The following is a 23,749-nucleotide window of genomic DNA, read 5'->3' on the forward strand; positions in this document are numbered from 1 at the left end:
AATTTTAATGGCATATATTCCTTTTGGAAGTGCTCATTGGAGAAGTAAAACTTATCAATCCTCTTTCCAAGAGGTGAAGAAAAATTTGAAGATGAAATCATTAAAAACTGGGGAAGTATGACTATAAGGGCCCCAAACTACATCAATGGAGGCTAGCACAGACTCATGATGTTCTTCTGAGTTATTCTATGAAGGATATATTTGGTAAAGGAAAATTAGTTACTTCTACAGTTAGTGAATTATTCTCAGAGTAAGACTAAAACTGAAATGGCAATAACAAAACACAAAAGGGGAGGGAAGAGCAGAATTCACACATTTTTTTTTTTATTTTCCCCCTAGATTCTCTAATTATATTGTTTTGATTTATGTAATTGAAAGTCATTAAACTAACACCACCTGTAAGAACAAAGTTTCTGTTACAAAAGGCTAACTGGCCGTAGAAGACTAGGTGACTGTGCAGTTGCCTTGGTTTCAGTGTTTAAGGGGAACTTGGTGCACTGGCGTTTTTCCAGCGACTGTGTGCACTCAACTGTCCACAGTGGGACAAGGGGACATGGGGCCAGCGATGTGGATGAGTGCATGCATGAAATGAGGTGGGAAGGGCCCCTCTCTCTCCCAGAGAAGATGGAAAGAAGGCCAGGCCCAAGTGGGCAAGGGATGAAATTTGCATCTTGGAAAATAGTTCTTCCTTCCCTTTTCTTCTGGTAACACAGTTGGTGGAAACAAAGTAAGCAAAAACAAAGTAAGCCACCAGGATGGATTCTCTGTTATCTTTATCAGCTTCACAAGAACCTTATTATTTGAAGAAATTTGGAAACATTTTTAATGCTGTTGCAATCCTACATCACATAACTGGCTACTTATTGGTTGATAAAACAGACAATAAACAAACTCAAGAGATGAGGTTAAAATCCCACCCCCAGTGTTATATAACAAAGGAATCTTATTTATTCTTTACCCTCTGGTGACAGGCTATATTCAATCTCATCTCATTCTGTTCAATAGGCTGATACTGCACTGCCATTAAGCATATTATTAAAGTCAAGTCCATGATATGACTCTAAACCTGCTCTAAAACGTCTTAAAAAAAAAAAAAAAAAAAAGAGGTTTGTTTTCCAAGCAAGCTGCTGCTGACAGATACATAGACACTATGAGATAATAAATGCATATTCTTTTAAAACATTAAACCTGTGATAATTTTGCTAAACAGCAATAGATAGATAAAAAGAAAGTGAAGTCCAAGGAAACCCTGTATTCTCCTTTATACAGGGTACTCATTTTCACAGAAATTTTTTTTCAATACAATCTAAAAGCTTGGTATAGACTCCTGAGCAATGTAATACAGAAGCAGACTTTCTCAGGAAATGATTCTCATGCATCCTAACTTCTGGCAGAATTTTGAGGACTCAGACTTGTAATTGCCAGAAGAATCACAAATCTAAAGAATACTTAGGTTTAAACATAAATGAGAAAGCACTGCTGAGTGGTGTGAGTGGAAAATCTCAGAAAGGATATATGTTTACATCATTTTATTCCAGGATTGGTCAAAATTTTTTTAATTTAAAATTATAATTACTGTAAATGAGATTTTGCACTCCTGAAAAATATAGGCTGGCAAAAATATTAGATTTGAAAAAAATTTAATGAAACCAATGTTAAGAGCATCATTTTCAAAAATACTAATATACTGATGTATCTCTAGCCTCTACTTGTGGATTCTGAACCGTGTATTTTATTCCCTCAACTCAGTATTATATTTAGCAGTAAAATATAAGAAAATTCAATACCTAGAACACATGCCCAAACCATCATCCTTGTAGTATTTGATTCCCACGGGCCAAGGAAGATGGGTAAACACTCTGCATGCTCCTACTTCAAGATCCTGAGATACTCTTTCTCAAATGCAAATACACTTCAACAATAGTCTTTATTTTTATAGCTGTTTACCTAGTCACCATTTCTTTCTCTTTGTTTGATGCATGTCCTCCAGAACAGAGAGGTCTGCTTGCTGCAGATAAGAAGTATAAACGGTGGTTTTTGAAATACTGATCAATTAAAGGAAGAACGACCTGAAAGAAAGGAAAAGAAAACAGATCTACATAGTGGAATCTTCTGAGGGACCAATGAGTGCTGAGTCTTTGGTGCAGTCAGAGCTCTGTTCACATGCAATGAGTCCCCAACATTCACAGCCATGCCAGTCAGCACCATTTCAGAGTATCCCTCTCTGCTCTCTCCAGTCCGTGTGTGTGGTGGGGGCGGTGCAGGGGTAGGCTGGGTGGGGGGGTGTAAATATGAAAAACACATTGAATTTTCAGTGGTTTGAAATTAGTCTCAATACTTCCTCAAAATGAAATAGTCTTAATATTTTCACACACTGCAGTTCAATGCCCAAAAGATTTAAAGGCAATCAAGAATGACCTTCTATGGAGTCTCTACTATGTATGAGGACTGTAACTGACACGCTATAATTTCAGGTATCCCAGTGACCACTTTGTATGGTAGGTGTTATCAACTCTTTTTTCAAGTTTGAAGATGGAGATGAAGACAAATTGAGATGAAGAAAGTGAATGATTTACTCAGTCACATCGCCACCTACCGACTTACAAAGTTCTTCATCCCTGGCCTTGATCAAAGCCTACCTCTCAATTCTGCACTCTATTCCTGCTGGCCTTTGTCCAATTCCTTCCCCTCCCCCATCCACAGGCTGTGTACATGCCATGCCTTCTGTCTGAAATGTCCTCCCCACACCCCATAACCTAGTCATTCCACCCCTCCTGCAGGCCTCAGCACAGCAGCGCTTCATCAGATAAGCCTTTGCCGGCCTATCAACGACATAAACTCCCCATATCCTCTGGTCTTCTAACATCATTTGCAATTTTATATTTTATTTGTGTGATTTTGGAGTAGTCTGTCTCCCTAAGAGTCTATAAGGTGCACGAGAGATAAAAACATTTTTGCGTTTAAAACTCTCTCTTGGCCTCTATGACTCCTGCTTGCTCTGTATCATTTATCATTAACTCACTTGTGCCTAGGACTTTGCTGCAAGCCTGTAGCAAGCACTAGATATATATTCATTGAATTGAATAAATAAATGGAAAATGTGATAATAACAGGCATTATCAGTATTTAGACCCTAGTCCAAATCCAGTTTTTTCCTACATGGTATATTTTAAATAATATATTTATTATTTTTTAATAATAGGAATACACAAGTTTCCAGTGATCTGCCTAGAAAATTGTGACATTGCCTGAACTTAGCGATTGACATATAATAGGTACTCAATAAGTATGTGAATGAATGAATCACAGAGTGAGTAGAAATTAAGCCTCATTAGGCATCTGCAAACAAAATCACTAGGAGTGCTGAGCACACTGGCAATGGAATACAAGAATGTATTCTAAATGTATGATTAGAGGTCATGAATACAGCACTTCTGATCATTGGTTATCAAGGAGGATTACACCCTAGTAGAACAGATACCTAGCAATGTGCAGCCTAAGACAAACTTCAGATGATTGACACAGACTTTGGGTGCTATACTGAATGGAAAGAAAAGATAGGAGAAATTTCTCTTATAATAAAGAATACAATTCTGAAAACATAATAGAAGCCAAATATTAATCAATCAAAATAGCATGCCATTTTACAAATGACCTATAATTGCCACATGCAAGTACTTTGAAAAGAACCTGACAGACATAATCAGGTCTTCAGGTTAACTAAAACGTGTTGTAAATAGGAAAGCTTCCCAAGGGAATTCTGTCTTTGTGACAATGAATCTACATCCTTGTAGGCTAAGGCGCGACACAGACCAGACATACAGTAAACACTGAGTAAGTGAATGGACCCAACGTGGACACTCTGCAACTCTTCATCTCTTTCCTGTACTGGCTGAAAGGAAGTCAGGAATGTTTCAGACCCAGAGCAAAGTTTTGCTGAATTCATATCAAGTGGAATAAATAAAAGTGATTGGGTATACTCTTAACTATGAACAACTGATCCTGTCTGAGCGTCAGTTTTCCTTTTCTGAATAGGACTCAGGTTCCACAATAAAGATTCTATAGTACAGGTGATAACAAAACCATTGACAAATTAACTCAGGCTTTTCCTCTTTAATGAAGAAATATGCATCTAAAATTTTAAAATCAGAACAATATTCAAACGTTAGGAAGTAGCTATTTCTCCTTTATGTCATATGATGAAGCCACAAAAAGAGAACTTTGAGTCAGACTTCATAGAGAACAAAGTCATTTGAGGAATACCGTATGGAGAGCAGAACAAGTTATTTTAAGTATGACCAAAGATGCTGGGAGCAAATTTATCCCACATGATTCATGCAGTTATTTTCGTGCCACAGAATATTTACTTAGAGGAGAATTCATATTTGTAGACAAGTGCATTCTGCAAAGAGGCAACCATCTAAAGAGTATATTTGGTAAACAAACATATTGAAGGAAAAACAAAACAGATTGTATACTGTACTTTAGCAAAGAACTTGATTTCTTGTTCGTAAGGGAAATGTTCTCCTTTGCTTCTGCTGCCACCATCTGTAGACATGAAGAGTTTTTTAGGTACATGTTGCACTTCAAACACTGCAAAATATTCACCCAAAACACAAAGTTTAGCACACACTGCTAAATGTGTTACCCTCCTAAACTGAACACAAAGAGAGAAAGGTTAACCTCAGCAGTGTCGTTAATGAAAAAAAAAAAGATGAAAAATATACCCAAGTCAAAATAAAAAAGCTTTTGAGACAGCCCACACATGTGGTTACAATCACAAACTTCTGATGTACCTCTGAGATCTTATTAACATGTACTGAGAAGACTGGGATAAAGTAAACAGTCCACATTTTTAGCCATAAAATCCCACATTTTCTTTCAGTGAGAAAGAAGCTCACAGGGGTAAGAAAAGTGAGTAGAAAATAAGTAAACAAAATTCATTAGATTTTAACACTAGTCTCCAATAAAGATAGTTACTTCTTGGTGTGACAAAGCTAAAGCTATTAATATTAATATACCAATGGAAAAATTGCAGGAAGCCAGTGCCTGTGGTGAGGGGGAGGACTACAGTTATAATACTAGGTTGGAAAATTAACATTCTCCTAAAGAACAAAGAAGCTCACCAATGTCAAAAGATAATCTCCATAAGCAAAGCAAAAATCTCCAAAGTTTCCCCATGGTATAGAAAATGAGTTCAAGGTTAAGAACTGATTGACCTAATGCATTTAGCTTAAAAGGTGGCCTTTCCTCATTCCCTCATGCATACAAAAGAGATTTCATGCATACTGAAGAGGTAGTAATAAACTATAATAATCACGACGATATGCAGAAAAGATTGGAGAGCTAAGAATTTCAGAACTGGATAGAAGGTTTTAGTAAAATTTGTAAGCAGAGCTTCCATATTTTATAAGAATCAAACTGACTTTTCCTTGAAAAAGTTATTTTGCAAACAGAAATAAAAAAAATTGGAAATAGGCTTTTAAATTTTTAAAGACACAAATTTGGCATAAGTTTTAGATAACCTAGGTGATATTTTGTAAAATGAGACAATGATCTTTCCATGAATAAGTAAAAGAAAATTATGTCTTTTTAACATTTACGAATTTCATTTTTTAAATCAACTGCTTCATTGACTATGCCAAAGACTTTGACTGTGTGGATCACAATAAACTGTGGAAAATTCTGAAAGAGATGGGAATACCAGACCACCTGACCTGCCTCTTGAGAAACCTGTATGCAGGTCAGGAAGCAACAGTTAGAACTGGACATGGAACAACAGACTGGTTCCAAATAGGAAAAGGAGTACATCAAGGCTGTATATTGTCACCCTGCTTATTTAACTTATATGCAGAGTACATCATGAGAAACGCTGGGCTGGAGGAAGCACAAGCTGGAATCAAGATTGCCGGGAGAAATATCAATCACCTCAGATATGCAGATGACACCACCCTTATGGCAGAAAGTGAAGAAGAACTAAAGAGCCTCTTGATAAAAGTGAATGAGGAGAGTGAAAAAGTTGGCTTAAAGCTCAACGTTCAGAAAACTAAGATCATGGCATCTGGTCCCATCACTTCATGGCAGATAGATGGGGAAACAGTGGAAACAGTGTCAGACTTTATTTTTCTGGGCTCCAAAATCACTGCAGATGGTGACTGCAGTCATGAAATTAAAAGATGCTTACTCCTTGGAAGAAAAGTTATGACCAACCTAGACAGCATATTAAAAACCAGAGACATTACTTTGCCAGCAAAGGTCCATCTAGTCAAGGCTATGGTTTTTCCAGTGGTCATGTAGGGATGTGAGATGTGGACTATAAAAAAAGCTGAGTGCCGAAGAATTGATGCTTTCGAACTGTGGTGTTGGAGAAGACTCTTGAGAGTTCCTTGAACTGCAAGGAGATCCAACCAGTCCATCCTAAAAGAGATCAGTCCTGGGTGTTCATTGGAAGGACTGATGTTAAAGCTGAAACTCCAATACTTTGGCCACCTGATGTGAAGAGCTGACTCACTGGAAAAGACCCTGATGCTGGGAAACATCGAGGGCAGGAGGAGAAGGAGACAACAGAGGATGAAATGGCTGGATGGCATCACCAACTGGATGGACATGGGTTTGTGTGGACTTTGGGAGTTAGTGATGGACAGGGAGGCCTGGCGTGCTGCGGTTCATGGGGTTGCAAAGAGTCAGACACAACTGAGCGACTGAACTGAACTGAACTGGCACTAAATCTCTCTCAAACATTTGCACAATGGCTGGATCTACCTAAGGAGTTTCTCAAATAAATATTATTCAGACAGAATTTTGTACCGATCTAAATCTCACCATATTTCAAAGCATTAAATAGGAAATATTTTTCCATTAATTACACGTTTTAATAAAAATGCTTATGTAGAAACTGTGAAAAGATTTGGAGAGAGTATGATCTATGATATAGCACAAAAATTAGAAAAGGCACATGGATATTCTTATTGGTACCATGAGTCTATGTTTAAGAATGACTATATTAAAGATGAGTTGCAAAGGCAATAAATTGAAAAATAAAAGTTCAGTTCAGTTCAGTCGCTCAGTCGTGTCTGACTCTTTGTGATCCCATGAATTGCAGCACGCCAGGCCTCTCTGTCCATCACCAACTCCCGGAGTCTACCCAAATCCATGTCCATCAAGTCAGTGATGCCATCCAACCATCTCATCCTCTGTCGTCCCCTTCTCCTCCTGCCTCCAATCCTACCCAGCATTAGGGTCTTTTCCAATGAGTCAACTCTTCGCATGAGGTGGCCAAAGTATTGGAGTTTCAGCTTCAACATCAGTCCTTCCAATGAACACCCAGGATTGATCTCCTTTAGGATGGATTGATTGGATCTCCTTGCAGTCCAAGGGACTCTCAAGAGTATTCTCCAACACCACAGTTCAAAAGCATCAATTCTGCGGCGCTCAGCTTTCTTCACCGTCCAACTCTCACATCCATACATGACCACTGGAAAAACCATAGCCTTGACTAGATGGAATTTTGTTGGCAAAGTAATGTCTCTGCTTTTAAATATGCTATCTAGGTTGGCCATAACCTTCCTTCCAAGGAGTAAGTGCCTTTTAATTTCATGGCTGCAATCACCATCAGCAGTGATTTTGGAGCCCAAAAAATAAAAGAAGGTATCATAAAATTTTGGCATTTTAGTAACAGTGGAAAACAAAAATACATGACTGTACAGAGAATCTCAACTCTGTCTGATCCTCTAACAGAGTTCTTATACATAACTTGCTTTGCAGTCACCTGAAAAAGGAACAGCTAACATCAGCAATTGTAAAAAACCAACCAACAAACAAAAAGCTAATTTTGTTGGGCTCTATACTAATCTAACCTTATTTCTCCCCAGAATTGTGTTTATAAGACCTTCTCTTATAGAAAAAAAGAAATGTGTGAAGTAGGTGAACTTGCCCTGTAGTAAGCTTCTCACCACTTCTTATACAGAAACACTGTCCTAGGAGGTTTAGTGAGAAACTTGAATATAGTATGACTAAAGCCTAAACTTTAGGTAGACTCCGGGAGTTGGTGATGGACAGAGAGGCCTGGCGTGCTGCAATTCATGGGGTCGCAGAGAGTCGGACACGACTGAGCGACTGAACTGAACTGAAAGCCTAAACAAATTTCATTCTTCAAAGTTCTGTTTCTTTTATCCATAGGGAGGCAAAAGAAAAGTTTGTTTTTCTTGTTCCCTTCTCCAAATGATCACTTTTTTCCCCTCTTATCCTTTCTCTTGTCAAAAAGAAGGCTAGATGCCAGAGTTGCTGTTCATTCATATACTCTTAAATGTGGATTAGAAACGTCAACATTTAAGTTTGTGCAGAAAAGCTTCAAAAATTCACCATGGCCTCATACTTGTTCTTTGGTGAAATATCATTCAGAGTAGTTTGGCTATTAGTCAGGATGACTACCATATTTTTATAAAATACTGATGGATGACATACAAAGAGATTGCATATTATGGATTAGTTTATGTAATTGGTCTTTATGAAAAAGTTGGTTAAGAGATCAAAATATAGCATTTGTACTGTAGATAAGGAGGCAGGTTGAAAGAGCGGAAGGTTCTCTACGAGACTGATGCTCAAACAGAATATCTCTATTCACATATGGGATCCAGGGACTCAGGAACAAGAAAATATCAGAGCTCAAATTTCTATAAACTTTAATCTGATGCTGTGCTGAAAACTAAGCATAAATCCTAAGATGACAGTAGCAAAAAGAGCCCCTGGTTAGGAGGGATCTTTTGCTGATGTATTGCTATGAGACCTAGGACTACTGGTCCCAAGGAAAGGGGCTGAAAACTGAAAGAATGTGGGTTAAAAAAACCAAAATAAAAACAGAAATACAACCTTAAAAGTGGACAAGAAAATAAGATCACCACCAGCAGAGCACACAGTTTTTCAAAAAGGACAAAACTCTACTCTTTAATACCAAACAGTGGCTGGAAGAGGATCTGACATGAAGGTAAGTCATTAATAACTTAAATTTTAATTCAACAATGCTGAGGACAAACACAAAATAAGAGACGTGAGAGGAGGCTGTCTTGATGATCTGTTCCAAATCTACGATTTAAATTAAGAGTTCTTTTTGTACTTAAATGTCACTGAGCCAGATGAGGAAGAGGTCTTTCCTTTCACCCTAAGAGGATAATGAAGTATTTCGCGTTGCTGATACTCTAGTATAAATGTATGTTCCTGCAAAGGCTAAACTTGAGGGCTTTCCATTGTCTAGAAATTGGGAGAATCCATAGAGTTTTAGTTCCCTTTTCTAAAAAGAGCAGAGCAATTAATTTCATAAGGGAAGATTTAACTGTACCTTAAAATTTGATGTCCATCCAATGTACCTTTTAAAATGAAAAGTCAATGCCAATATACATTTTAAGGAGAAAAGAATTGCATGTTAGAATTTTTTAAAGTTCTCAAAATTTACCCATCCTTAAAAATGAGTTTTCCTGTTGACTTTTAGACTCAAGTTAGTACTAGGATGGATATAAAAAAGTTTACACCATCAGGGAACAGACCATAAGCATCCCAGTGGTCTATGCTGTTCTATACCCTGATGTTGTAAATAACAAGCATAACAAAAACTGGGCTGTTAGTAATAGGACCATGGTACCTACCAAACTCCAGGATATACTGATGGGCTTCGTCCACATAGCGAATGAGTTGCTGAAGGAAACTATAGGCAAATCGTTTCTCAATAGAAGGTGTGTCCAGTTCTAGGTCTTTGAACCCTCTAGAATGGCAAAAACAAAAAATGGAAACCAACATCTAACAAAGACTATTAGAAGGCAAGGTAAAAACAAAATATATTTTGTTAAATATCTACATACAGAGAGGTATCTTAACATTTTACATACAGCAATATATATATTTATACACAGATATAGATACATTTGCAAGGTTAGCTAATATTTTATAGCTAAAAATAAATTATAAAAAATACGTTGCATCTGATAAGAAGCTGTGCTTAATAAATATTACTACACAATAAGATCTTGCATTTAGAAATACAGAGTGTCATTTCTGCCTAGAGATTTTGCCTAAATGATGAATGGGGACTTAACATAAAAAGTGTAGGGAACTCAATTATATGGCAGCTAAGGGCATCAATGTTTCCAACATGTATATTCTGAACACATTAAATAGTAGCTCTGACATTTAAAGAGGCCACGGATCTCATTTTCAGAATTAAATATGACAGGGCTATTTGAATATTCAGTCTTATATCAAGAATGTGTAACTGGAGTAGGTGTGCTTTTACCTGGATACAGCATAGCCATTGATCTGCAGGAACTTGAGGATGTCCTGTGCTTTTTCCCTATCCTTGGCTTTCTCTTTGGCCGTCAGTGTATCATAAGGTACCAGTAGGGGATGATTTCCACCTCCTAAGAGGATGTCAAGATGAGAATACAGCATAGTATTTAGAAAATAATCTGAAATGAGATATGGCTGCATTTGGGCTTCCCTAACAGCTGAGATGTAAAGAATCTGCCTGCAATGCAGGAGACCCGGGTTCAATCCCTGGGTTGGGAAGAATCCCCTAGAGAAGGGAATGGCTACCCACTCCAGTTCTCTTGCCTGAAGAAGGACAAGAGGAGCCTGGCAGGCTACAGTCCATGGGGTTGCAAAGAGTCAGACACAACTGAGCGACTAACACTTTCACTACTTACACAATAGAATTTTCACTTTCACTACAGAATTCCTGGTATCCTCTAATTATACATAGGATATATAGGACTCATCCAAGACTCTTTTTTCTCTAGTGCCTTTAATGCTCCAATTAATTTAGGAAACCTGTTCAAAAAAGACTATGCATATGCCTTGTAAGATGCAACTAAAATATGAACATAAAGACAATTGTAGTATCAAGTGCCAAAGACATCTACAATCACACAAGAAAAATAGGCCATGTTTTCCTCCCCACTCAAATGAACTTTGAATGTAGAGTGTACTATGCACTAAAATTTGCACAGCTGGATTCAGTAAAATTACAAGGCAGGTTTCAAACAAAATGCTTCATTTTCTAACACACAGAGAAAAGAGAAAAAATTGTCATAAATACGGAATTTTCACTATGCCTCCCAGATCAGAAAGTACTTTATTGTCTTTGTTGTTGTCATTTAGTCACTAAGTCTGACTCTTTTGTGCCCCATGGACTGCAGCCCTCCAGGCTCCACTGTCCATGGAATTCTCCAGGCAAGAATACTGGAGTGGGTTGCCATTTCCTTCTTCAGGGGACTTTCCTGGTCCAGTGATCAAACCTGGGTCTTCTGCATTGCAGGTAGAGTCCGCCACTGAGCTACAGGGAGCCTACTTTGCAGTCATATATTTCTAAATACACAAAACTCAGATTTTTAAGGTATAAGCTGATTGCTCTTAATTATCTAACGGGACTTCCCTGGTGGCTCAGACTGTAAGATGTCTGCCTACAATGCAGGAGACGTGGGTTCAACCCCTGGGTCAGGAAGATCTCCTGGAGAAAGAAATGGCAACTCACTCCAGTATTCTTGCCTGGAGAATCCCATAGACGGAGGAGCCTGGCAGGCTAGAGTCCATGGGGTCGCAAAGAATCGGACATGACTGAGTGACGTCACCTTTCACTTTCAATTATCTAATAAAAGTAACATATGTAATTGATTGACTTGGAATTCTGGCAAGAATCTAAGTTTCTAGCATACCTCTTCTGAAAAGAAATACTAAAAGCATTCTTTTAGATTTAAAAATCCTGGGAAGCATTTAAATTTTAAAAACCTGACCAAGAGAAAACCATTTATAAAATTATAAATTTTGTAAAAATGTTTGCAAAAATTATAAAAATCTCAAAAGATCATATCCAGATGTAAAGATCTGGTACAAGGAGCACTATTAAAGCAGCAGCAAAAAGAATAGCTTGGTATATCCCAGATTAAAAGTTTACAAAACACATAAAGGAATATATTTTATGTGGGATGCTGAAATTCCTTGAAATATAACTGCTAAGGAAACTCCAGAATAAAAATAACTGAAATGACTATTTTGTTTAAATTACAATGAAACATAAAGCCTATGAAATGTGTCCAATGGGGTTAAGTCAGGAGTTCCAGAACAATCATAAATGTTGAATTGGCCCTCAAAAAAGAAATAAGCAAACAAAAGGACAAAGGAAAATATGCCACCCACTCCTAGAGCTTGCTTGGACTGAGAGTGTCATCTACAGAAATATAATCACGCAATGAACCTTCTGGCCATTAGGTGACACTATGTGATTGCAAATGCAAGGGGCAGTCAGCAGCTACTACACTGACATGAAGCATATTAAGAAGCTGTCAGTTATTTTACAGTCTGATACAATTATAACTGTCAATAGACTACAACTGTCATATGATAATACTAATAAACATTTTGTGACCAGCAAGAAGGATATGGAATAAATTACTAAGCTACTAAGCCCGCTGAGAACAAATCTGACTTCTAGCATATTTTATGAAAAAATTTATAAAGCAAATATTTAATTTAATCACCCTGTAGTTATGACCTTTTTGCATGCAGTTCTTTATTCCTAGGGAAACTGACAACTTAATTTGTAATCCCCAGTGATTTAAGGATCAGACAGTAACAGATTATTTTGGGAAAGGTAGAGAGGCAAGGGAGGTGGGGGGAAGGTGAGAGAGAAAGAGAGAGACAGAGACAGGTAGAAAGAAAAAAGCTTAAATTTTAAAAATCCTAAGGACATAAAGGGCTTCCCTTGCAGTTCAGCTGGTAAAGAATCCACCTGCAATGCAGGAGACTGGGGTTCAATCCCTGGGTTGGAAAGATCCTCTGGAGAGGGAAATGGTAACCCACTCCAGTATTCTTGCCTGGAGAATCCCATGGAAAGAGCAGCCTGGTGGGCTACAGTCCATGGGGTCGCAAGAGTCTGACACAATTTAGCAACTAAACCACCACCAAGGACACAAAGAATCTTGGGCCCTAGATAGGGCAGATACTTTAAAGTCAGCCAGCAGACTTGAAATTATGTCCTTTGCTGTGCCACTTAGCTAAAGGCAGTGGACTACCTTGATCAGGTCCATTTATAAAAGATATTGTATGGAAGGGAAGTAAAAAAACTAGCTACACTTGAGAGGTGAATAATGTTTAGTAATTTCTAGGACTCTGCCTGAAACATATAGCATCGGCCGAGCGCATTCACTTATGCTAAAGGGTCAAAACTGCTTGATACCTCTGCTTTTCTTGGCTTCATGACAGATCATCAGAGCCCAAAATATGCGGTAGTAGGAAACAAAGAATAAAAAGGAATGCTAGCTGTTTTCATTTTCACTAATTGGGGAGCATAGATAAAATTTCTTGGACTTTCACTCCTTTATTCTATTCATGATATACTTTTCAAACTGCCTGATTTCCCCAAACTCTGCTAGATTCTTGAAGCAGGTTGGGAAGGCACTAAGGAACAGACAACCTGGGAAAGCAGAAGAGGAAATTTTCTCCAGATTTCTCTAAAGTGGATTTGTCTTCTGTACATAGATGTAGGGATGATAAAAAGAGCCCTGGATGGGGCTGAAACAAAAGTGGGCAGCTTCAACACTGATTTTCTTAATTGCCCAGGTGTCTGATGCTTTTGAACTGTGGTGTTGGAGAAGACTCTTGAGAGTCCCTTGAACTGCAAGGAGATCCAATCAATCCATCCTAAAGGAGATCAATCCTGGATGTTCACTGGAAGGACTGATGTTGAAGCTGAAACTCCAATACTTTGGCCACCTCATGCGAAGAGTTGACTCATTGGAAAAGACCCTAATGCTGGGTAGGATTGGGGGCAGGAGGAGAAGGGGACGACAGAGGATGAGATGGTTGGATGGCATCATTGACTCAATGGACATGGGTTTGGGTAGACTCCGGGAGTTGGTGATGGACAGAGAGGCCTGGCGTGCTGCGATTCATAGGGTCGCAAAGAGTCGGACACGACTGAGCGACTGAACTGAACTGAACTGAACTGAAGGACTAAAGGGGTATTTTAAGTTGTTTGCTTATTATCTCTGTCTCCAACAGACACACACACACACACACACACACACCACCACCACCTCCCCACCCTCCCCAAGAGCTACATGCAGTAGGTGACAGGCCCCTTGTACACTTCCACCCAGATCTTCTTGAAAACAGAAGCAGAGTTGTCAAGACATGAGTTGGCTTTCTCCAGGAGAGAGACAAAGTGGAGAAAAGACACCTGGAGTTTCTGTCCCAAAACTGTCCACAGTCTCAAGCCTCACTGGTTCCAAGACTCATTTCTCCCTTCCATCAGCCTCAATACTTAAAAGCCAAGATCCAGTGCTCTGTATTTCAATACCTGTCCTGCTAGTCTGCTGTTTTACTGCCGCAAACAACTCACTGTCTCCTTTTAAAGGAGTAAGAATACTAATTTTGCCGCCTCGTCTTTTAGCCTTCCCTGTAACTATGTTCGTCTTTCCACACAGTATGAATTTGAATCAAGACAAGCTGGATGCAAGGTACAGATGCCTCATTTATAAGTGATGTGCTTCAAAAAAAACACTGACGGTAAGGCACTTAATGGCTGGCTCAGAAATTAAAGGATAATGATGACTTCGTAGCGCACTTACTTATAAGGGAGTACTAAGATAGCTGCTTATTACTTTTTTTTTTAATTGGCGTATAGTTGCTTTACAATGTTATGTTCGTTTCTGCTGTATAATGAAGTGAATAATCTGTGCGTGTGTGTGTGTGTGTGTGTGTGTACACATATACCCTCCCTCTTGAACCTGCCTCCTACCCTCCCATCCCACCACTCTAGATAACCACAGAATCCCAAGCTGAGCTCCCAGCAGTATACAGCAGCTTCTCACTAGCTATCTATTTTGAAGTGAAGTGAAGTGAAAGTCGCTCAGTCATGTCCGACTCTTTGTGACCTCACGGACTATACAGTCCATGGAATTCTCCAGGACAGAATACTGGAGTGGGTAGCCTTTCCTTTCTCCAGGGGATCTTCCCAACTCAAGGATTGAACCCAGGTCTCCCACATTGAGGGCAGATTCTTTACCAGCTGAGCCACAAGGAAAGCCCAGCTATCTAGTTTACATATGGTCTAATTAATTACTTTTAGTCATAACCAAACCATAGTGATTGAAACACTTTGTGATTGAAATTCTTTTCTTAGAAAAGAATAACTAAATTTGTCATGTAATTTGCTCATGGAACAAATAGTAAGTTTGTTAACTAGTTATGTGGACAATGCCCCTTCAAGAACTTTACTAAGTGAAAATACTGTGACCCTGTGACTCTGCTCTCCATCCATCCTTCTATTTATTCATACATCTATCAGTCAACCAAAGAGCTGATCATTCATTTTACAAACATTTATAGGATGTTTCTAGAAAAATAGGGCTAGCCCTAAGCCAAATTCTGGAAGAGGCAATTTTGGTATATGGAATTCTCTCTGTTCATTCCTATGACCAATTCTAATTTGTGTGATTCTGTTTCCCAGAACTAGTGCCTGGTACTATCCTCCAATGAAACCTATTCCTTTCATTATGAAAGATTCTCACCCTTCGAAATGACCTTCCTCCATACTTTTACCTATATCAATAGGTAAGAAATAGAGCTTCCTGGTGTCCAGAGCTATACAATAAGGATGAGAAAAATCATAAAAGTTACAGCCCTGAGCTTGAATTATATTTTCATTGAGGAAAAGAAACCCATATAGAAGATAAAGAGAACACACACAAATGTAAACAATATGTGTATAATCTAATGCTGAATAAATAACAATGAAAGAGATGATCAGTACAAGATGCATGTAAATGAACAAAATGTTTATGCAAATATTACATATTTATTTTCAGAAATATAATTTTCTTAATAAATTAAGAAAAGATTTGAGAAATGACTAAGGGAATATTAGGTCATATTAGTATTCAACAAAAACAGCAGGAAAGGACAAGAAAAAGCATGTGAGAGACAGTACACAACTGGACTGAAGAAAACAGCGAGGCTGAGGATAGGAGATACAATGAAATAAGAGAAATATTTAGGATGGGGGTGGAAGTCATTGAAGGAGGTCTAACTAATTTAAAGGATGAGAAATATAGATATCTATGGGCTAAAATGGGCAAGAGAGACCATTTGATGGGCAATCAAAATTCTAAGACTATATACTATATATAGGAACTATATACTATATATTAGCAATAAGGAAATCAGGAAATAGCATTTCTACCTTGAAACTATTATAACCATATTTGAACTATTCTAATAAACTAAAGGTATAATGAGCTCTTGTGCCAAAAAGACTACTTTATCCTGATTGTCCGTTCATGGACTCAACCTCTGGTCACTTTTTAATAAGGATTTTTTAAAATATTACCTTTGGCCTCCAGTTCCAGTTTCTTTTTCTTTGCCCATATATTATGGTAGTTTTCAGCCATCATTTCTGCCATAGCCTTAAGCAAACAAAATATTTTGCAACTAAGTTATACTTTAAAAGGATACTAGAAAAAGACAATTTTGGTTTCCAATGTGTAATATTTAACATGCTTTAAATGAATAAATTGTAGTGTGTTAGTGCTAAAATACATCTACAAGAAAATTATTTAGAATTTCTTATTTATAATCTGAAATTTCAAAGGCTTCTAATGATCTGTGAAATTATAAAGTAGTAAACAGCCAGAGATGATTCGATGGGAAAGGTCATTGTTCTTTGAAATGTTTAAGGACACATGTTTTATTAATTTAATAATGAAACTTCAGACTAGCTATGGACTTTAAAAATATGCCTGTTTACAAGTTCTTATTTCAATTTCTGAAGCTTTACAAGATGATTAAACTTTACTGAATAAACACTGAATGCAGGGAACATCCAATGAACAGATTGAATAAATATGTGTCCCAATCTAGGTGACAGACCTTGGAGCCTCATTAACTTTTTCTGTGGCATTTGGACTTTGATAAGATTACCTCTAAGATTCCTTTCACTTAAGACAAGTTTACTATGTCATTTTAACACATTCATACCAGAAAATGACAAAAGGCAAGCCCAAGATTTAATAATCTTTAGATTTTTATCTTTGTATACTTACTCTTCTTGGAATGATACTAACAATGCCAATATCATTATGTGATCATTATATTGACCTGTCAACTTATGTCCCATGGTAACAAATTTTATCTTTTCACTCAAATCAGGCATTTCACAGTAGGCTCCTTATTGACAAAAGAGAACTATCGCAGGAGCAAGCAACATGTTGTCAGTTTGGTTAAATAAACAACTTATAACAGCAGTCTCCAAGCTTTTTGGCACCAGGGACTGGTTTCATGGAATAAATATTTCTATAGACTGCAGGGGGTTCAGGATGATTTAAGCTCAATACATTTACTGTGCACTTTATTTCTATTATTATTACATCAGCTCCACCTCAGATCATCAGGCATTAGATCCCACAGGATGGAGACCCCCGACTTATAACACATATTCTTTCATGAGTAATTAAAGTGATCTTTGAGTAGAGCATTATAAATTACTGATTTAGTTTCTTCTTCTTCTATATAATTATATAATTATTTAATTATATTAGTGTTTTAAAAAATAGATATGATCTTTAAAGACAATATATTGTTTGGAGGAAACACCCTGAAAAAGTTCTATCAACTTTTACAGCATTAAAAGCTTAGGATACATAATCAATAAATTCCATGGACCTTCTCTATGATCAGTACATTCAATAATTCATGCTGTAAAATACATGCAGGAAATGCACGTATACTTTTTAAAAATGAAATTTGCAGAGTATTTTTAAAAGTACTTACATGCAGATCTCTGGATAGTGTAACATTGCTCATGTCAATGGCTCGTGGGCTGTAACCATGGGCGGCATCTACAGAAACCTAGATAATTTACAAAAAATAACATCTCATGAGAAAACCCAGTGGAGAGAGACTCAAGAGGTACTTTGAAAATATAAGGCAAGCAAACTCTCAAATGTGCCATCTCCTCAGATAAAATGAGCTAGTAGCTAAACAAGCTGATTTTGCAAATGTTATCTAGCAGATTAAATTATATTTGGGTGTCTGACAATTATTTCTGGTTGAATAATACATGCCAATATCTTACGGTCTGCCAATCCAAAAAGTTAATGCTCAGGATTTGCACAATTTTGGAATATTACCCAAGTCAAAGGGTAATTGATTTCTTGAGTTTCTTACAAATTCTTATCAGCTGTAGTGAAATTTATGTTTCCTCACACAAATACTAGCTAATCAGAGATCAGTATTTATACATGTCTTTATCGACCAAATAGCAAAACCCCAGGAAAGCAACCATTCCAAAGAGAACAATGACTGGGGATCATCTTTGGAAACCAAAATTCTGCCTAACACAAAATCTAAAATCAAAAGCATTATCTGCTCCTTGCTACCACCCCACCCAGTACTAACCTCATTTCACATGCCATACCCAACCTGGTAGCCCAGTCCAGACCGATGGCAACCACCTGTGATATTCCTCCTCAATTGCTATTATGGACCAGTCACAAAATTCTCTCTCTTCTACCACAAAAACATCTCTAGTATACAACCCGCTTCCCTCCATATCCACGGTCTTTGCTCTAATTTAGATATTTAATGTTTTTGTTTTGTTTTGTGAGATGTATACAATATCTTCCTAAGGAGTTTCTTTCAGCCTTCTATCTCTGCCTTCTCTGCTTCCTTCTCTACTCTGTTGTCAGAAATATACTTCCAAGATACTTATTGTGTTATTCCCTGAGTTACAAGCCTTTCCACAGCACAGTAAAAATCTGCAGGCCTGGGCTAAGTCGTATTCATCCTAGTATTTCCAGAGTCTGGCACAGGCCATCTTTCATCAAATTTAGGATTATAAAATGATTGCCAATCTCACAGATATTGAGGTATAGCAATCATATGTCTTACAACTAATAAAAAAGTATTAGACTCTCTCCAACTTTTGTTGAATAAATGAATAAAATAGAGCTGATGTCGATAGCTTTATTTGTTCCTAAAATAAAATTCTCAGTAGTTAATATCCTCTTAGACCATGTTGCTTATATAACTGAAATTTTACATTAAATTATTGAGGCTGATTTAAAGAATGCAAATAGACATCTCTTTATTCAGAGAGAGATTCTTTTAAAAGTTTTCATCACCTGTTTCTCCTGTTTATATATGCAGAAATCAGAAGACTGGCCAATTTCGTCTATAATCTCAAGTTACCTGGAATACATACCCTCTCAGAATTTAATTAACTCTAGTCTTCTTAGCAATAACAGTAACAACAACAAATAACAACCACCATGTGAATGGTTATATGTAAAGCATATAGATTATCTCATTCAAGTTTTAGAATAACTCTGAAAAGGAGATATTGCTACTTGCCATTTTAAAATTAGAAAGTGATTCAAAATATTTAAATAATTTTAACCACCATCATGTAAATAGTAAACAGCAGAATCAAGGTTTTAAATTAATTCTATCTGATTCCAAAGCACTTCTCAAACATCTTAAAATGGCCCCCAATGTCCTGCCTGATTTGGTTCCTGAGACCTCTCCTCCCATGTCGTTGTTAGTCCCTAGCTCCAGCCTTACTGCATGCCTTGTTTTTCCTCACAAACGTCAGGCTACTCCCACACCTCAGACCACGTGCTTGACTTATCACATTCTTCCCCTGGATATGTATAACTCTCTCAGCTCTATTCAATTTATCTTCTCCATGAAATCTATTCTGATAACACCATATAAAATTGCAACTTATCCCCACAGGTTATTCAGCTCCCTCCTCTGCACTCACAATCTGCCTTTCCATGCTGGTTTCTCTTTCCATAATATTGATCATATTGTGATATAATTATGTAATTTACTTAAATCTATCGTTTACTTTCCCCATAAGCAGGAAACTCCATGAGAGCAGAGGTGTTTGTCTATTTGGTTCAGGGAACTATCAGAAAAGCTTAGGACAGTGAATGGAACATAGAAGGTTCTCAGGAAATATCTACTGAAAGAATGAATGAATCATTCCTCTATCCTAGCCTGTATTTTAGTACAAGCCTGTATTTAGTACAACAAAGCACAAGCTGGAATCAAGACTGCCGGGAGAAATATTAATAACCTCAGATATGCAGATGACACCACCCTTATGGCAGAAAGCGAAGAAGAAGAGCCTCCTGAAAAGTTAAAGAGGAGAGTGAAAAAGTTGGCTTAAAACTCAACATTCAGAAAACTAAGATAATGGCATCCAGTCCCATCACTTCACGGCAAATAGATGGGGAAACAATGGAAATAGTGACAGACTTTATTTTTGGGGGCACAAAATCACTGCAGATGGTGACTGCAGCCATTAAATTAAAAGACGCTTGCTCCTTGGAAGGAAAGTTATGACCAATCTAAACAGAATATTAAAAAGCTGAGACATTACTTTGCCAACAAAGGTCTGTCTAGTCAAAGCTATGGTTTTTCCAGTAGTCATGTATGGATGTGAGAGTTGGACTCTAAAGAAAGCTGAGCGCCGAAGAATTTATGCTTTTGAACTGTGGCGTTGGAGAAGACTTTTGAGAGTCTCTTGAATAGCAAAGAGATCCAACCAGTCCATCCTAGAGGAAATCAGTCCTGGGTGTTCACTGGAAGGACTGATGCTGAAGCTGAAACTGTAATACTTTGGCCACCTGATGCAAAGAACTGACTCACTGGAAAAGACCCTAATGCTGGGAAAGACTGAAGGCAGGAAGGGACAAGGACGACAGAGGATGAGACGGTTGGATGGCATCACCGACTCAATGGACACGAGTTTGAGTAAACTCCAGGAATTAGTGATGGACAGGGAGGCCTGGTGTGCTGCAGTCCATGGGGTCACAAAGAGTCGGATACAACTAAGCAACTGAATTGAACTGAACTGAGGTAACAAATTTCACCCATCCTCTTCTCCCCCTTAGGTTAGAAGCTTATGTTTAACATTTGTTTAAATAATGTATATTCTACATGCATAATAAAAACTAGATACAAGAAAATAAAATTGGGGGTAAAAAAGTAACTATTAAGAATCTGTGGAATACACCTTAAATTTCCAGCAATGTCCTTCTTTTCTGCTGACGTGAGTGACTACCAAGTCAAAATTCACCAGTTTAGCACCTCAAATCAGATCTCCCTACTTCTAATTCTATCAGCATTTATACACTCATTCTTTTTTATTCTATTAAAGTATAGTTGATTTACAATGTTGTACTAATTTTTGTGGTACAGCAGTGAATCAGTTACACACACACACATTTATATATATTCTTTGTTCACATTCTTTTCCACTATAGCTTATCCCAGGATACTGAATATAGTTCCCCATGCTGTACAGTAGGACTGTGCTGTTTATCCATCCTGTCTATATATAATAGTTTGCATCTGTTAATGCAAACTCGCAGTCCTTCCCTTTCCCACTCCTTTCCCTTGGCAACCACAAGTCTATTCTCTATGTCTGCACGTCTGTTTCTGTTTCATAGATAAGTTGATTTCTGTCATATTTTATTGATAGATTCTGCTGCTGCTGCTACTAAGTCACTTCAGTCGTGTCCGACTCTGTGCAACCCCATAGATAGAAGCCCACCAGGCTCCCCTGTCCCTGGGATTCTCCAGGCAAGAACACTGGAGTGGGTTGCCATTTCCTTCTCCAATTGATAGATTCTAAATATAGGTATATACTCTGTATTCTATTAAGTTATTGGCTTTGTTTATGCCCATATATTATCTTAATATGCAAATTGTAAACTCTAATTGAGTAGTAAATTTCCTGAAATCATGCTTACAATGATCATAACTAGGTCCGATGTTGATTGCAATATATGCTCACCACACTCTCAAATGATTTGTAAGCATTACGATGCAATCCTCACAATAATCTTTTAAATTAGATGCTCTTTGCTGTTTTATTTTTGAAAGGAAAAAATTGCAGCATAGAAAGGTTAAGCAGTGTGCCCAAGCTCATAAAAAAGCTATCTACTCCACAGCAAGGCCAGGATTCAAATCCATATCTTGCTGAGTTAAATACAGGCCACGTCTGCCTTGCAGAGAGAGTGCTGAGTCCCAGCAGAAGGAAGTGAAGAATATCAGCTCAGAATCATGTCAACAAGTGATCTCAATTCATCCAGGTATAGTACTTAATATAAAGTGATGCCATCAAAAGTATTCCTTAATTTATTCAAGAGTATACCTATTACATAACAGTAAATATCTTTATAATCACATAGGAAATCAAGTCTGGAGAGAAGAAAGATATTAAGAAGTTTAGCAAGATGATAACTGAAAAAGATGGTAATACTGTAAGGTTAGTAATTAAGAAATGATAATCCATTTTAACATTTCAAATTATATTGGATTATGCTTAAATAATGTTAGGGTGAAAATAATGACAAGGATTATAAATATATTTGCAGCATTTGCTGCTTTCTGTTTCTGACACTGATGAAATATTCTTTCTTTAAACTACTAAAAGGTCAAAGTACTACAAACAAGCTCTTTTATTTACCTTTGAAAAAATGCTTCATGGCATTAAAAATATATAAATAATAATGGTAATCATGACTTACCATCTACTGAGGTAAACAGATTAAGTAATGTGCCCAGAAGTTTCTTTCTACAGAGTGGAGGTCCCAGGATTGAAGTCTACCTCTAAGGCTGTCCCTCTTAATCCATACATCTATCATGTTGTTGCTGTTAAGTCGCTTCAGTCGTGTCCGACTCTGTGCGACCCCATAGATGGCAGCCCACCAGGCTCCGCCGTCCCTGGGATTCCCCAGGCAAGAATACTGGAGTGGGTTGCCATTTCCTTCTCCAACATAGGCACCTCCTAATACTTTTGAATGACACAGGGGGTTTAACAATATATGTCATATATCACACATGTCACTGAAAATCAATAAGACTTAAGAGATGGTTATATGGGTAACACATAAAAAAAAAGAAGAAAAAGCCAGGGAGTTCCAGAAAAACATATATTTCTGCTTTATTGACTATGCCAAAGCCTTTGACTGTGTGGATCACAATAAACTGTGGAAAATTCTGAAACAGATGGGAATACCAGACCCCTTGACCTGCCTCTTGAGAAACCTGTCTGCAGGTCAGGAAGCAACAGTTAGAACTGGACATGGAACAAATGACTGGTTCCAAATTGGGAAAGGAGTACGTCAAGGCTGTATATTGTCACCCTGCTTATTTAACTTATATGCAGAGCACATCATGAGAAATGCTGGGCTGGAGGAAGCACAAGCTGGAATCAAGATTGCCGGGAGAAATATCAATCACCTCAGATATGCAGATGTGAAGAAGAACTAAAAAGTGAAGAAAGTGGCAGAAAGTGAAGAAGAATTAAAGAGCCTCTTGATGAAAGTGAACGAGGAGAGTGAAAAAGTTGGCTTAAAGCTCAACGTTCAGAAAACTAAGATCATGGCATCCGGTCCCATCACTTCATGGCAAATAGATGGGGAAACAGTAGAAACAGTGGCTGACTTTATTTTTCTGGGCTCCAAAATCACTGCAGATGGTGACTGCAGTCATGAAATTAAAAGACGCTTACTCCTTAGAAGGAAAGTTATGACCAACCTAGACAGCATATTAAAAAGCAGAGACATTACTTTGCCAACAAAGGTCCATCTAGTCAAGGCTATGGTTTTTCCAGTGGTCATGTACAGATGTGAGATGTGGACTATAAAGAAAGCTGAGCGCCAAAGAATTGATGCTTTTGAACTGTGGTGTT

At 37.7% G+C, this 23,749-nt stretch overlaps 1 protein-coding gene across 1 annotated transcript in view; it reads right to left on the bottom strand.

Moving 5' to 3' along the window:
• RYR2 (ryanodine receptor 2) overlaps nucleotides 1-23,749 on the bottom strand; it is an 849,571-nt gene that overhangs the window by 178,302 nt on the left and 647,520 nt on the right. Inside the window, exons 57-62 of the mRNA XM_081569302.1 lie at nucleotides 17,812-17,889; nucleotides 16,373-16,448; nucleotides 10,283-10,406; nucleotides 9,639-9,754; nucleotides 4,484-4,548; nucleotides 1,948-2,069 (exon numbers count right to left, since the gene is read on the bottom strand). Of these exons, the coding sequence (XP_081425428.1) occupies nucleotides 1,948-2,069; nucleotides 4,484-4,548; nucleotides 9,639-9,754; nucleotides 10,283-10,406; nucleotides 16,373-16,448; nucleotides 17,812-17,889 (581 nt within the window). The remainder of the gene's footprint in view (nucleotides 1-1,947; nucleotides 2,070-4,483; nucleotides 4,549-9,638; nucleotides 9,755-10,282; nucleotides 10,407-16,372; nucleotides 16,449-17,811; nucleotides 17,890-23,749) is intronic.

The sequence above is a fragment of the Giraffa tippelskirchi genome, chromosome 2 (genome assembly GCF_054371585.1).
Source record: "Giraffa tippelskirchi isolate mGirTip1 chromosome 2, T2T-mGirTip1v1.2.pri, whole genome shotgun sequence".
Classification (NCBI taxonomy): Eukaryota; Metazoa; Chordata; class Mammalia; order Artiodactyla; family Giraffidae; genus Giraffa; species Giraffa tippelskirchi.